The 16,276-nt window shown below is 41.3% G+C and overlaps 1 protein-coding gene across 2 annotated transcripts in view; it reads right to left on the bottom strand.

Moving 5' to 3' along the window:
* The window catches only part of PGM2 (phosphoglucomutase 2), a 38,137-nt gene that overhangs the window by 9,038 nt on the left and 12,823 nt on the right, over positions 1-16,276 (bottom strand). For both annotated transcript variants that reach the window (XM_010338181.3, XM_003927508.4), the window contains exons 5-12: positions 14,017-14,100; positions 13,689-13,882; positions 9,191-9,380; positions 7,773-7,870; positions 6,427-6,607; positions 6,243-6,336; positions 4,908-5,037; positions 3,228-3,417 (exon numbers count right to left, since the gene is read on the bottom strand). In XM_010338181.3, the coding sequence (XP_010336483.2) occupies positions 3,228-3,417; positions 4,908-5,037; positions 6,243-6,336; positions 6,427-6,607; positions 7,773-7,870; positions 9,191-9,380; positions 13,689-13,882; positions 14,017-14,100 (1,161 nt within the window). The remainder of the gene's footprint in view (positions 1-3,227; positions 3,418-4,907; positions 5,038-6,242; positions 6,337-6,426; positions 6,608-7,772; positions 7,871-9,190; positions 9,381-13,688; positions 13,883-14,016; positions 14,101-16,276) is intronic.

Here is a 16,276-nt window from a genome sequence, read left to right as displayed (position 1 = left end):
TAACTGAAAATGCAGGGGAGGTGATTATTTTAAAAAATCAAACAATCAGCACCCTTTCTTGATACATAATCAAGAAAACTTCTCAGAACTGAAATAAATGATTCTACAGACCATGTATCCAGAAACATGAATAAAAAGGGACCCACACCACAGCGTATCACTGTGAAATTTCAGAACCTGAAGTTTAGAGAAAAGTTCCTAAAATCTTCCTAGAAGAAAAAACAAACAAAACCAATTGCATGGAAAGGACTGAATAGGTAGAGCATCAATAACCTTACGTGTAGCATATAATAGGCCTCAACTATCTGCTGAAAAAGAAAGGATTGGAGGCTCCACAGCAATGCTGGAAGCCCAACGGTAACACAGCAACGCTTTCAACGCTGCGTCAATGAAGTGTGAGGATAGACTAAGGCATTTTCAGACCTAAATGTCACCAAAAACTTACTTCCTAATTAATTTTTCTCAAAAAGCGAGTAGAGGATGTGATCTAGGAAAATAAATATGGAAAGAGGAGGCCATGAGGTCTAAGAGCAAGGGACTCAACCCTGGAGAAGGACATTCCAAGGATGACAGCTGTGCACCCAACCCAGAAAGCAGCTGGCCCTGTCCAGGTGGAGGAACCAGGAGGGCGGCCACTGGAAATGGACTGGGAAAACCCTACTGAGAGGCATTTAAAGGATTTGGGAGAAACTACTGACAGATACGTAGAAATCCAGGCAAATGGAAGAACAAAGCAACTATTATTACATGAGATAAGGCAGGCGCAGTGGCTCACACCCGTAATCCCAGTATTTGGGAGGCTAATGCAAGAGGATCACTTGAGACCTGCCTGGGAAACATAGGGAGAGACTCATCTCAACAACAACAAAAACACCGGGCATGATGGTATACCCTTGGTCCTAGCTACTCAGGAGGGTGAGGTGGGAGGACCACTTGAGCCTGGGAGGTCAAGGTTAGAGAGAGCTGTGATCGTGCCACTCACTCCAGCCTAAGTGACACAGCAAGACCCTGTCTCAAAAAATAAAATAAAAGTTACAGGGAGTATAATTCTCTATACAAATTAGGGAAACCTAATAAAAATATACTACTTAGTTAGCAGGCAACTGCAGTTACTAGTCATAATAAATGCAGGGAATCTGATTTAACCAAAAGCTGTGGCATAAACATATCGTGATGATGGGGAGAAGGGGAATATTGAATCTAGAAAGTGTAAGAACTAAATTTTTTTTTTTTTTTTGAGACGGAGTCTCACTCTGTCACCAGGCTGGAGTACAGTGGCGAGATCTCAGCTCACTGTAATCTCTGCCTGCCAGGTTCAAACGATTCTCCTGCCTCAGCCTCCTGAGTAGCTGGGACTACAGGCACTCACCACCATGGCCAGCTAATTTTTGTATTTTTCAGTAGAGATGGATTTTCACCATAATGCCCAGGATGGTCTCAATCTCTTGACCTCATGATCTGCCCGCCTCGGCCTCCCAAAGTGCTGGGATTACAGGTGTGAGCCACCACGCCTGACCTCAAGAACGAAATCTTTATCTCCGAAAAAGAAAATGAACAAACTGTAAAAGTAATATGTCAAAACATCACTATATAAGCATGTTATTTACATATCTAGTCTTGGTGGCACAGCAGTGAGGTGGCCCGGGTGGGACCGCCATGTTTTATCATAAGCTTTTTCTTACTATTTATATTTTAAAAATATGTTGTGTGCAGATGAAAACGAAAAATATAAAAAGGCAAATATCAAAGAACATGCCTAACATCTCATAAGGATATTCACTTTTTTTTTTTTTTTTTTTTTTGAGACAGAATCTCACTTTGTCACCCAGGCTGGAGTGCAATGGCGTGATCTTGGCTCCCTGTAACCTCCAACCTCCATCTCCTGGGTTCAAGCAATCCTCAGGCCTCAGCCTCCCTAGTAGCTGGGATTATAGGCACATGTCACCACACCTAGCTAATTTTTGTATTTTTAGTAGACTGGGTTTCACCATGTTGGTCAGGCTGGTCACAAGGTGATCCATCTGCCTCGTCCTCCCAAAGTGCGGAGATTACAGGTGTGAACCACCACGCCCGGCCAGTAATCTAAGGACATTCTTACTTTCTTCCCCCAAGCCCCAGCCATAGTCAGCAACACTCTTCTGCTACCTTTGGGTCTTCTTTTGACTCTATTGAAGAATCTGCATGGTATGAAGAATGCAAACTCAGGCTTTACAGCCAACAGCTCCCATACATTCAGAGAACAGAGTAACTAGAAAGCAAACAATGGTTCTCAAAGTGAGGACCAGTTGCATCAGTACCACCTGGGACCTTGTTAGAAATGCACATTTTTGGCCCCTACCCCAGACCTACTGAATTAGAAAGTCCAGGCGTGGGCTCTAGCACTCTGCTTTCACCAGCCTTCTCGGTTACTGATGCTCCTGCAAGTGCATGAACTCCTGACAGGGAGAAAATGCTGGATCCTGAGTCAGAAAACCCAGATTCTCCCTGGACCACCACCAACTAACCTTTGTGACCATAGACAGGTTCCACACTTCTGAGCGCTTACTGCCTAAGGTACTAAATGACCACACAGGCTTAGATGACTAGTATGATCTCTTTTGGGGGGGGGCGGGGAATGAAGTCTCGCTCTGCTGCTCAGGCTAGAGTGCAGTGGTGCAATATTGGCTCACTGCAAACTCCACCTCCCAGGTTCAAGCAATTCTGCTTCACTCTCCAAAGTAGCTGGGATTATAGGTGCCCACCACCATGCCTGGCTGATTTTTATATTTTTAGCAGAGATGGGGTTTCACCATGTTGGCCAGGCTAGTCTTGAACTCCTCATCTCAAGTGATCCACTTACCTTAGCCTCCCAAAGTGCTGGGATTATAGGTGTGAGCCACTGCACCCAGCCTAGTAGAATCTCTTTTAGCTCTAGCCTGTGGTTTTTAACTTATCACACCCAACTAATTTTTGTATTTTTTAGTAGAGACCAGGTTTTGCCATGTTGGCGAGGCTCATCTTGAACTCCTGACCTCAACTGATCTGCCCACCTCAACTTCCCACAGTGCTGGGATTACAGGCGTGAGCCACCACACCTGGCTTCCATATATTTTTTTTACAGCTTATTTATAATCACGCCTAAGTGCCTAAAATCAGCTTCAATTAATTGTATGATTAAATAATGTATTCAAATTATTTTAAAAGGTAAATAGCAAAGAGGTTAGTTGATAAGAGAAGACATTACTTACAGCTTTTTTATCAGGTTGGCTATCATCATAGCCAGTTGTAAGGTCCCTAATGGCAGAAATTTCAAATCTGCCACAAGCTTTTGGATAATTATGTTTTCCATCGTAGTTTCTGAGATTTTCAAATAATTTCTTAATGGTGTCTTGATCATGGCAGATAAAATAGGAAGCTTTGGTAATATGGTAGCCATACCTATCAAACAAATACAAAGTCATGCAATACGAGGAACAAATAATGTTGCAGGGTGGACACAGGACATGTGCCAACCAGTGTATTCTAAAAGAAATATGGCTGGGCACAGTGGCTCACACCTATAATCCCAGCACTTTGGAAGGCTGAGGTGGGCAGATCACTGAGGTCAGGAGTTGGAGACCAACCTGGCCAACATGGTGAAACCTGGAATCTACTAAAAATTCAAAAATTAGCCAGGTATGGTGGTGTATGCCTGTAATCTCAGCTACTCAGGAGGCTGAGGCAGGAGAATCTCTTAAACCTGGAAGGTGGAGGATGCAGTGAGCTGAGATCACACCACTGCACTCCAGCCTGGGCAACAAGAGTGAGACTCCATCTCAAAAAATGAAAAGAAAAAAAAATGATAAAATAAATGTAATGGCCGTAACTAACTCAAAAGAAACAATTTTTAAAAGACCATTTAAAAAGAGGTCCAGGCTGGGCACTGTGGCTTACGCCTGTGATCTCAGTACTTTGGGAGGCCGAGGTGGGCAGTTTACCTGAGGTCAGGATTCCGAGACCAGCCCGGCCAACATGGTGAAACTCCCATCTCTACTAAAACTACAAAAATTAGCTGGCATGGGCAAGCCTGTAATCGCAGCTTCTCGGGAGTCCGAGGCAGAAGCTGTAGTAAGCCGAGGTCATGCCACTGCTCTCCAGTCTGGGTGATAGACCAAGACTCTGTCTAAAAAAAAAAAAGAGGTCCAACAATCTACCCCGGGGATCACCAAATGACTGCCTGGTCTTCCACCTGCATTTGCGCAGACAGCCACGTCACACCTGTCACTTTCTGTATTGTCTCTGGATGCTTTTGTACCACACGGGCAAGGCAGACTTGAGTAACTGCTACAAAAAGTGAATAGATGTATTATGAAGACATTTAGTCTTTTTTGACATTGGACACTTAAAATCACATTCTTTCTGTTGTCATTTGTTAAGAGTTAATGAAATCAGAAATGGTAATTACTAAGTGGTTAAGTATCAAAAGGAAAAGGTGATCTCTTATTTGGTGTTTTTAATTTTTTTTTTTTTTTTGAGACAGGTTTGCTCTTGTTGCCCAGGCTGGAGTGTAATGGAGTGATCTCGGCTCACTGTAACCTCTGCCTCCCAGGTTCAAGCAGTTCTCCAGCCTCAGCCTCCTGAGTAGCTGGAGTTACAAGGTGCCCACCATCATGCCCAGCTAATTTTTGTATGTTTAATAGAGACATGATTTCACCATGTTGGCCAGGCTGGTCTCGAACTCCTGATCTCAGGTGATCCACACAACTCAGCCTCCCAAAGTGCTGAGATTACAGGTGTGAGCCACTGTGTCTGGCCTTACTTGGTTTTTATAAGAAATAGAATTCATTACCAAAATAAGAGCACTGGAAAGAATATTAGTATCTTATGCATAAGCATATAATAGAACATTTCAAACTATTATTTCAATCCAACAGTCAATAACAACTTACTCTACATAAATGGCCTTTAGTTGCTGAGACAAAGACAAATTCTTGGTTGCTAGAAAGCTAGCCAACTCTGCACTTATGACAGCGGCACTGACTCCATCTTTGTCCAAAACAAAAGGGCAGCACATGTATCCTGCAGAAACACACATTATAAATACGTCTGTACAATACTGTGTAAAACCACATGTGAGTATGAATCCTGGCTATTGCATATTATAGATTGTGCAGTGCTGCGTGTATGCATGTTTCTCATTAACTACCTTATGTTTAAGAATTTAGCCCAGTGCCTAGCACATAGCAAGCCTTCAAGAAGTTTTTGCTAAAGAACCTGCAAGATTTTCCCTTCTGGCCACATGGTGCTTATTCCCTAGTCATGCAACTCCTTCCAGCTCATGAAATTGTTTCTACTTGTCCTAGTCAATACGTATGTCTCTCCTCTGAATCCCAATAGTATTTATTAGTTACATTATTCATTTTGACATGTGGCCTATACTGTCGTGTGTGATTATTTAACTAAATCTATCTAAGCTGCTATAGGATAAGGTCAGTGTCATCTATTTCTTTTAGAGTCACTAAGTAATAGACATGCAATTAATACTTGATAAATGAGTGTAAGCAAATCTTTTTTAAAATAAAAAGCTATAGAAAGACAAGTCTGCCAAATGTGACAATAAAAGAGCAGAACCTGAGCGATGACACTTTGTTCAGTTCATTAAGTCATGTGTGTGTTGGTGTTACAGAGAACATACAAATGAACACAAATAAATCCAATGTATACTTTTTACTAAATTGATAGTTGAAAACGTTTGGTACAATGTGAATTTCAAATTTCCATAGCTGTTCATTTATATTGACAGTTTAGGACAAGGGCTTTTCTGTCAATCTGGCTGGACCGGGGTCATCCTTTTGGGTGACTATCACCTTGATGACAGCAGCAAACCATGCCTTCCTTCCCCTTTCCTCTGGACAGACCTTAGCATAGATCCTCAGAGGAGGATGTACATTAAATACCACAGTGTTTAGGCCTGGATATTAAACGCCACAGTGGGGAAACGTCACAACTCTCAAAATACATGTACCAGCAGCCAAGCATCACATCTCACTGTTTTTAGTCATCTGGCCAAAGGAGTCTGACATGATTGACTTGGTTATTTTCAAGACATTCCTTTTGGCTGTAAATTACCTGAGATGTCAGTTTTGGAGTAGGACACTCCAACATTCAACCTGAGTACTGGAGAAGCAAAATAAACTGTTTCACTGTGCACCTTTTGAATCCCAATCCAAACCTTTTCCTTTTCCTTTTTAACCAATGCCTTCACTTTCACGATCGCTTCTTACCAATAGCTTCTTCAAATGCAAATAAGACAGTTTTCCCCTGGTCTATTAGCTGTTTGGCTCTGTTTCCCATCCACTTAAAGCCAGTTAATGTTTCCTGAAAGGATAATCCAAAACAGAAAGACAGGCCTTAGATCTTCTATGGAGCAGATGAAAGGAAAATGAGCGAGTCCCAGGAACTCCTTACCTCAAAATGAAAACCCTCCTTTAGGGCAATGGCCCGCAAGATTTTGGAGGAGACGGTGCTGGACAACATGTAAACGTCTTTGAGAGCACTGCGATCCCGGTTCTTCTCTTTCCAAGATGTAAAAAGCCACCAGCCCAGGAGGGCCCCCAACTCATTGCCCGAAAACACTCTCCATTCACCACTGAAAGAAAAGAAACAACAACATCGATTCATTTCCATGATCTTAAGGAAGACACTAGAGTACCATGGGGATAGAACAATTCAGCAAACAAAGCCTCTAAGTATTTTCTGCAAGGCTGTTCTTGTTATTCATCATCTTTAAATAACTGAGCAAAAATGTAAGTGCCGTTTTACAAACATCTGAGCAGCTACCATATATATCAGCCAGTTTGCCTGAACTGTCTTCGAAGACTGTGAAATAAGTATGTCAGACATTGACACACAATGCCTCTATATGAATCTTTTGCAAAGCCTTTGGTTTTAAATATAACAGATATGCTGGCAAGATCCCTCATGTATACAGTGAGTGTTGCTATCTCAATTTCTGGACTGGTCAGTGTTGCTGACTCTGAGAGGGGACATCTCAGTACCCCTTCAGATCTAGCTTGGTCCTAAATGGTCAGAACATCAGAGAAAAGTTGTGTGATTTCTGCTCCTTTCGGTAGTCCAGATAGCTAGAAGTAAATCTTACTTAAAAGGACGTATCAACTTAGCTTACCTTTCTCAACAATGATACAGAATTGAACCTGTTTTATCATAATCGAAAACTCTATCCTTTTAACAGCAGCACCCTCCTGCCCCCAAAACATCACGTAGGGTACTTGACACCCAGGATTGCTTGGACCCTGCCTACCTTTCAACTTTAGCTCCCACGTACATACTTCTCCTTTGTACAAACTCTCTGGTTAGACCCGTCTTAAATACTGTGGTGATGCCCCACAGGAATTCCTCTCTGGTCTGTCCAAACTAAATTCAGCATCTGCTTGAAGGTACAGCTCCCTCCCAAACCCCTCAGCAAATACTGAAGCACACAGCAAGCACCAAAGTACTTTACCCTCATCAGACAGTGAGACATTACTTATAATAAAAATCAGTCACAAAATGAGAAGCTCCCAAATAGGATTTTTGATTTGAAATATACACTGGGTTGATTTACTCTGGATTATGCTTGCCAATCAAGTAACCTCTCCCCATTAGAAGACTCCACAGGAGGTTTAGTGAAATGATCATTTGCAAAATAAATGGGATATGTTTCCAAATAGGTACTGTCTCCCCAGGAACATTTTACCAATGAAGAGATCATCCTTTATACTTTCTACAATATAGGTAATCACAGTTAATTTTACCTGTCTTGCTTTTCTGCCACAGCAAGCCTATCAGCATCCGGGTCATTTGCTAACACAATTCTGGCCTTGATTTTGTCAGCCAGAGCAAAAGATAACGTCTGAAAAGGAGTTTGAAAATAAAAGATTATTTATTCAAGAATCGAGCATATGGTAGTCTTTAAAAACATTCAGCTCCTTAAGAACTCAAAGAGATCTTTCCCCTCTTAGATAATACATGACACCAACCAAGACCAGCTCCAGAAGTGAAATTTAGCAAACAAAAGCTAAGAGAAAGGTAAGCTGAGGTGATCCATCCTGATAGGTGAGATTTACTTCTAGCCATCTGGACTGCATTGCTGTGTGATCAGACTCACAAATAAAACAAAACAAACTGAGAGTCCGAATACCCCTGCTACCCTAAACTTTAAAAATGTTACAGGAATCATTCTGTAAGCATACTTCTTCCTATGAGAAAAATGACAAGAAATAAAAATCATAACCTGATAAAACTTTACTCTATTATTGCTTCTTTTTGCATTAAGGAGGCACAGTAAATTAAATTAAATTAAATTAAATTAAATTAACTGAATGTAAAGCACCATTTAGAGTTCAGCTCTCATGTCCTGATCCTAGGGTGTCTACTCTGAAAGATCCTTTAAGAAATTAATGACTAACGGGGCCGGGCATGGTGACTCATGCCTGTAATCCCAGCGCTTTAGGAGGCTGAGGCGGGCAGATCACGAGGTCAAGAGTTCGAGACCAGCATGACCAACATGGGGAAACCGTGTCTCTACTAAAAATACAAAAATTAGTCAGACTTGGTGGTGTGCGCCTGCAGTCCCAGCAACTTGGGAGGCTAAGGCTGGAGAATCACTTGAACCTGGGAGGCAGAGGTTGCAGTGAGCCAAGATTGCACCATTGCACTCCAACCTGGGCAATCAAGACTCCATCTCAAAATGAATAAAGAAAAAAGAAATTAATGACTAACAAGTATGTGTATTTCCTTTTTTTTTTTTTTTTTTTTTTTTTTTGAGACAGAGTCTTGTTCTCTCACCCAGGCTGGAGTGCAGTGGTGGGATCTCAGATCATTGCAACTTGCACCTCCCAGGCTCAAACAACTCTAGTGACAGGTTCCTGAGTAGCTGGGATTACAGGCACTTAGCACCACATCTGCTAATTTTTGTATTTTTTTGTAGAGGTGGGGTTTCAACATGTTGCCCAGGCTGGTCTTTAACTCCTGACCTCATCTGCCCGCCTTGGCCTCCCAAAGTGCTAGGATTACAGGCATGAGCCACTGCAGCCAGCCATATATACATATTTCCAATGTGGAAATTAGTTTTTCTTCAGAACAATGAAAACACATAAAAATGTATGTTACTTGACAGTAACAGTTTTGAATATAAAAGGAGATTTTATAATTTAAAAAAAAATTAGGTTACCAAGACACCTTTCCCCTCTTCAGGATTCGGATATTTCACTGTTGGAAACTCAGGATCCGGGTCTTTCTGTTCAGGAACAGCCTCAGGAGGAACAAGGTCAAAAGCCTTGAAAGCGGACTGCACAAAGTTATGACCCACCCCATGGACAGAGGTGTGCACGAACTTCACCTTTGTCTCCCTGTTCACGCTCCTAGAATCAGACACACAGTGGAATACGATAAAAGGTAGAAATAGGGCTCTCAAAACTGCAAGGTTTGCAAGAATGTACAGGACAACTGAATATCTTTCTAATTCCATTTCAAAGAAACAAAACGTATCCATTCTCTCCCAGATATATATATTCCCTTTCTCAACATACTCAAGTTTTAAATTCTCCTCTGTAGTTATTTTCAGCAAATCTGATTATTTCAGGTTTTGTTTTATGTATCCCATCTAGAGTGGGATACAAAGAAGAACCCCAAGCTCATGTTCCCACACGAGACTCCCTCCCGGCCCAACAGGTGCCCTGTCAGTGCCAGAGCCAGCCCAGGACAGTTCCAGGGCTCTATGCATCCCTGAAGCGACAGGTCCCCAAATGTCCTTTATCAGCTTCAGAAATGATTTTCAAAATGTCCCTTTTAACAAAATGTAATGGGTTATCCCATACATAAAGATAGAAAAAATAAAACTTTTATTTTGGGAGGCCAAGGTGGGCGAATCGCCTGAGGTCTGGAGTTTGAGACCAGCCTGACCAACATGGAGAAACCCTGTCACTACTAAAAATACAAAATAGCCAGGTCTGGTGGCTCAGGCCTGTAATCCCAGCTACTTGGGAGGCTGAGGCAGAAGAATCACTTCAACGTGGGAGGCAGAGGTTGGGTGAGCCAAGATTGCACCACTGCACTCCAGCCTGGGCAACAAGAGCGAAACTCCATCTCAAAAAATAAATAAATAAATAAAAATAAAATAAAACTTTTTGTTTGCCAAGTAACAATCCTGTTTGGTACCATGCCATGACTTAGGTACTTCATACAGACTAACAACAAATATTAAAATTAACAGGAGAAGTTACAGAAAAGTAAAAGACTTTAAAAATTTCCAATGCTCTGATGGCTGGAATCTTAAGTTATTATCCATTTCTTTTGAAAAGGAACAAATGAACAAGGTCTTCTCTAAGAGAGCCATGGTTTAAAACAAGCATACCCTGAAAATAAAATGCATCTGGAAAAATAAATATGTAAGAATAGGGAGGAAAAATCTGGGAAAAAAAACTCTCTTGGATTTTAAAATACGTAATAAACCTATAGTAATTAAAACAGCTTGATACTAGATACAAAAAGGCAGATTAAAGGAACAGGAGAGTGAGTTCAGAAGTTGATCCAATTTGAAATAGAAAATGAACACAGATGAAACAATGCCGAGTGGTTAGCACGCTCTGGAGTCAGACTCTGAATTTAAATCCTGGAGCTCTGCCATTTACAAGCTATGTGACTGTTGGCTATTAACCACTCTTCCTTGTAGTTTTCTCATCTATAACAGGCATGATAATGTATTAAAATTTACTGGCATTACTATAAGGATTAAAATGAAATATGTTGGCTGGGCACAGTGGCTCACCCCTGTAATCCTCGCACTGTGGAAGGCCGAGGCGGGTGGATTGCTTGAACTCAGGAGTACGAGACCAGCCTGGGTAACATGGTAAAACCTCACCTCTACAAAAAAATATAAAAAAATTCGCCGGGCATGGTGGCGTGCACCTGTAGTCCCAGCTACTTGGAAGGCTGAGGCAGGAGCATCCTTTGAACCTGGGAGGTCAAGGCTGCAGTGAGCCAAGATCACGACGCTGCACTCCAGCCTGGGTGACAACTTTGAGACTCTGTCTCAAAAAAAAAAAAAAAATTACATATTAAGGTTCTCCAACAGTTATCTGACACATAATAAGCACTTGAGTAATGTTACAAATTGTTTCATTAAGGTGACCTTTCCAATTAGTCAAAAAAAAAAGAAAAAAAAAGATGGATTCTTCCATTGATGTCAGTAAAACCACAAACTTTCTAGAAAAAAACCTAATCTGCTTTCCTACTTCATACTTCATATAAAATTAAAAATCACTAATGAGATAAAGGATTTAAATATTATAAAACACAAACATGGGAGTTCTAGAGAAAGAACAAGGAAAATGTTTTGTGTTATGTTAATGATTTTGTTACACAGCGTATCTTCCTAAGGATGACATAAAACCCAGAAGCTATAAAATATTAAATTTAATATTTATTTAATATTTTTAATATATTAAATATTTTTATTTAATAAATATTTTATAGTTTCTGGGTTTTATGTCATGGGATTATGAAATATGATAAATATTATAATAAATATTATAAAAGTTTTTAAAGAGTTCAGCAAAAAGTTTCCATAAAAAATTCCAAAGATAACAACAGAAAACAACATTGAAAACAGTTTTCTCTATAAACAAAGATGTTTATAAATATAAAAGGTGAACAAATACATAGAAAAACACAGGTTAATTAAAGAATACAATTAAAAGTAAGCTATTACTTTCAACTAGAAAATCAGGAAAAATGAGAAAATGGATCACAGCACAGGGGGAAACGTGGAGATCACATACCGCCATCATCTACTGCTGATAGTAGGAGCACCAGGTGGTATAATACTTTTGGAAGGCAATTTGCTAAGCACTATCAACTTTGTGAATGCACGTACAATTCTGACGCCAGAAAGTTATCTTATGGATACACATGTGCACACATTCATGTGCGTGTAGACACACACACACACACACACACACTCAGCACACACACGTACTGTGCACAAGGGGGTTGACTCCTTAGCTACTAGGAGTGGAAAAACCAGAAATGCTTCATTCTTCATGAAGTTAAAACAGAGGGGCAGAGGGAAAGTTCACAGATGTGTTTTGTCTGGATTACACACCATTAAAAAATGGTCCAATATAGAGGAATTAGGAGATTTCACACACAAAATCCAAGTTTCCAGTTTTTTGGAAAGAGGAGAACTCATGATTCGGCAACTGAGACCTATATTTGCATGCAGGCAACACTTGGCCACTTGGCTGGCACAGCTACTCCCTGCAGACGGGACTCGTCTTTCACACTCTGCACTGGAGTGGGCACTACCAGCTGATCCAACGAATTCAGTATCAAAGACCACCGACGAGTTCAGTTTCTTTAAATCAGTGGTTTCGGCCACGCACAGTGGCTCATGCCTATAATCCCAGCACTTTGGGAGGCCAAAGCAGGCAGATGACGAGGTCGGGAGTTCGAGACCAGCCTGACCAATATGGTGAAATCCCGTCTCCACTAAAAATACAAAAATCAGCAAGGCACAGTGGCACGTGCCTGTAATCCCAGCTACTTAGGAGGCTGAGGCAGGAGAACTGCTTGAGCCCAGGAGGTAGAAGTTGCAGTGAGCCAAGACCATGACACTGCACTCCAGCCTGGGCAACAGAGCGAGACTTTGTCTCCAAAAAAAGAAAGAAAGAAACCAGTGTTTTCTTGCTAGGGGGACAATCACAGTCAGGAGGGAAGACACTACTGTCACTCTGCTAGACCACTGCCTACCCGACAGTGAGGACTGAGTCTGTGGCATTGAGTTAAATACACAGGTGCAGCCACCTTTAAGACAGAAAGTCAGGACTAATAGGGACTAACATAGAAAGGGGTCCATAACAAGTTAATTGAGGGGAAAAGGGCACAGAACAAACCACACATGCACTATATTCCTATATATGGTTTTGAAGTATATTATACATATATATATGCTTATATATGCAGAAAATTTTTGGAAGGAAAAATACCCGTGTTTAACACTTTTGAGCAAGTTTTTTAAACATACATTATATGTACATACACACATACACACTTACATGTATGAATATGAATATGTATGAATCACATACATGTATGGAGTCTAACAGGTCAGCAAACTATAGCCTATGGGCAAGTCACTCACTTTTTGCACTCCTTCACTGACATTGCACCCCTGACTGCTTTTGTACTAAAAGCAAAATCGACTACTTGAGAAAGAGTCTATGTGGCCTTCAAAGCCAAAAATATTTACTATCTGTCTCTTTAAGAAAAGTCTGCCAATGCCTAATCTCTCTCTCTCTCTCTCTCTCTCTCTCTCTCTCTCTCTCTCTCTCTCTCTTGCGCGCGCGCGCGCACTCACACACACACACACACAAACTAGCTGGGTGCGGTGGCTCACACCTGTAGCCCCAGCTACCTGGGAGGCTGAGGCACAAGAATCGCTTGAACCCAGGAGGCAAATGTTGTAGTGAGCCGTGATGGTGCCACTGCACTCCAGCCTGAGTGACAGAGTGAGACACTGTCTCAAAATAAATAAATAAAATAAAATAAAATCAGATGCAGCTGTAGTACATGAACCAGTTAAAAAGAAAAACTTCATCAAGAGTGATAGAATTTGGCTGAATCATATTAACTTAACTCACTTAAGGTCAGTGGAGACACAATTCGTTTACCTGTGGAAACAGTATTTTTTAAGGTTTTCAAAGTAGTCATTATTGATGGAAGCACTCGGATTGTGAAGAAGTGGACTGCTATCAATTAAAGAATCATCCCAAGCTTGAGGCCATGGTTCTAGATTTTCTTCAATAGCTTGAGAAATCCCTTTATCATGAGGAGAGATGATCTGAGCTCCATTATCCCAATAGACCTAGAGAACCCAGGAACACATTCAGAGGGTTTACAGTGAATGAAAATAAGGCACCTGCTACCTATGGTCCCAAAGGATACAGATAGAGGATTCCTATAGAAGGATGTACACGTGGAGAAGAAAAAGGAAAATACCTTATAACCATTATCCTGCTTTGGATTGTGAGATGCAGTTATCATGATTCCAGCACGAAGTTTCAAATGCGATACTGTGAATGGCTGCAACGGCAGGAAACAAGAACACAGTCTTAAACCAAAAACCACATATCCTTAAAATGTCAATTTTACATTGTTCATGCCAACTGGCTCCCTTTTAATAAACATAATATGTAAATAGCATAATATTTTGAGCCACGCCCCAGCAGTATGCAATTACCCTTAGAACTAACTGGCTGTTCAAAATTCCAGGATGCATTTCCTAATAAGAAAGGTGAGTAGCTTCCTCTGTGCCTTCTCATTCCATCTTCTACTTGGTATAGCTAGAAAATTCTTCAAATACAACGATGGTCTAAGCTGCTGCTCCAGTGCTTTCAAGGCTCGTACTTGAGACAGAAATTTGGGGATTCAGCTTACTCTCTCCAACTGCTTCTCCCTCTCCTCCTCTTTCTCATTTGCTTTAAAGGAAAAAAAAAGTTAAGAAAAACACCGAGGGGCTGGGCATGGTGGCTCATGCCTGTAATCTCACCACTTTGAGAGGCTGAGACAGATGGATCACCTGAGATCAGGAGTTCAAGACCAGCCTGGCAAACGGTGAAACCAAAATAACAAAAACATTAGCCAGGCATGGTGGTGGGCACCTGTAATCTCAGCTACTCGGGAGGCTGAGGCAGGAGAAACTCGTGAACCTGGGAAATGGAAGTTGCAGTGAGCTGAGATTGTGCCACTGCACTCCAGCCCAGGTGACAAGAAGGAAACTCTGTCTCAAAAATAATAATAATAAAAAAAAGTTGGAATGGAGAATGCTCTTGCAGGTTTTACAGGTTGCTCATTTATCTCTCACTCCAGGGTTAAATATTTATATTTCAGCTTAGCTCCCATTTCCATTACTTCCCAAAATGGGAGGAGGGGTTGGATTATTCCCCCTATTGTAGCAAATGACACTGATTATACACAGGCAACCTGAGGTTTAAGTCGTCCGTCCCCTCCACTCTCCCACCAAGAATCACTGCAGTCACTCAACCCCCTGGAAGTTATGTCACATCTCTCAGGTGTCCTGGGCCAAAGAAAAGGGGAGAACGACTCCTCAGTGTGAGCAAAGGATCATGACACACTGGTTCAATTCATGTCTGATAGAACGTTAACAGCTACTAACACTTAGTACAGAAGGCAATTAGGATGCTTCAATACATGGCAATTTTTCCATCCAACAATGAAACTGAACGACATTTAGATGTGAACAGAGTGGCTACCAGGTTATTTATAGCCTAGCGGTGCTACATCTACCTGTCAGTGCACTAGAGCCAGCAAAAACAAAATGATTTCGAACCTCCTCTGGCGATACAGTCTCATTTCTACTAGATGTGAGTAACTGCATCCACATCACATTTTCCAAAAACATACTCTCAGCATCTGGCCCAGCTCTCAAAAGTTTCACCTGCATGCACACGTATGTTTATTGCGGCACTGTTCACAATAGCAAAGACCTGGAACCAACCCAAGTGCCCATCAGTGAAAGACTGAATAAAGAAAATGTGGCACGTATACAGCATAGAATACTATGCAGCCATAAAAAAGGATGAGCTCATGTCCTTTGCAGGGACATGGATGAAGCTAAAAAACATCATTCTCAGCAAATTAACACAAGAACAGAAAACCAAACACTGCATGTTCTCACTCATGAGTGGGAGTTGAACAGTGAGAACACATGAACACAGCGAGGGGACCATCACATACCAGAGTCTGTTGGTGGGTGGGGGGGCTAGGGGAGGGATAGCGTTAGGAGAAATACTAAAGTAGATGATGGGGTGATGGATGCAGCCAACCACCATGACATGCGTATACCTATGTAACAAACCTGCATGTTCTGTACATGTACCCAAGAACTTAAAGTACAATCTTAAAAAATAAAAAAAAAAGTTTTGTCTACATCAAAGCAAAGCGGTCACAGTCCCTACTGTCTTTTTCTTTAGACTGTGCTGCATAAAGGATTTGATAAACGTCTTACTGAAACATGCCAAGCATGCTCTCTGTACTAGCCATGAATAGCATTTAGAATAAAACATTTGTATAAAACAGGAGTGTGCCAGCTTGTCAAAAATACTCATGACAAGACAGGGTTTGAGTGAATTCAGATTTCGACCCAAGAAGTTTCCTAATTGTGATAGCTAAGAAAAAGAACTACAAACCAAATTTTAAAACAAAGAAAAGTCTGGGCACGGTGGCTCACGCCTGTAAT

The sequence above is a fragment of the Saimiri boliviensis genome, chromosome 3 (genome assembly GCF_048565385.1).
Source record: "Saimiri boliviensis isolate mSaiBol1 chromosome 3, mSaiBol1.pri, whole genome shotgun sequence".
Classification (NCBI taxonomy): Eukaryota; Metazoa; Chordata; class Mammalia; order Primates; family Cebidae; genus Saimiri; species Saimiri boliviensis.
The sequence above is the reverse complement of the archived record's forward strand: the minus strand, read 5'-3'. Positions and strand labels throughout refer to the sequence as shown.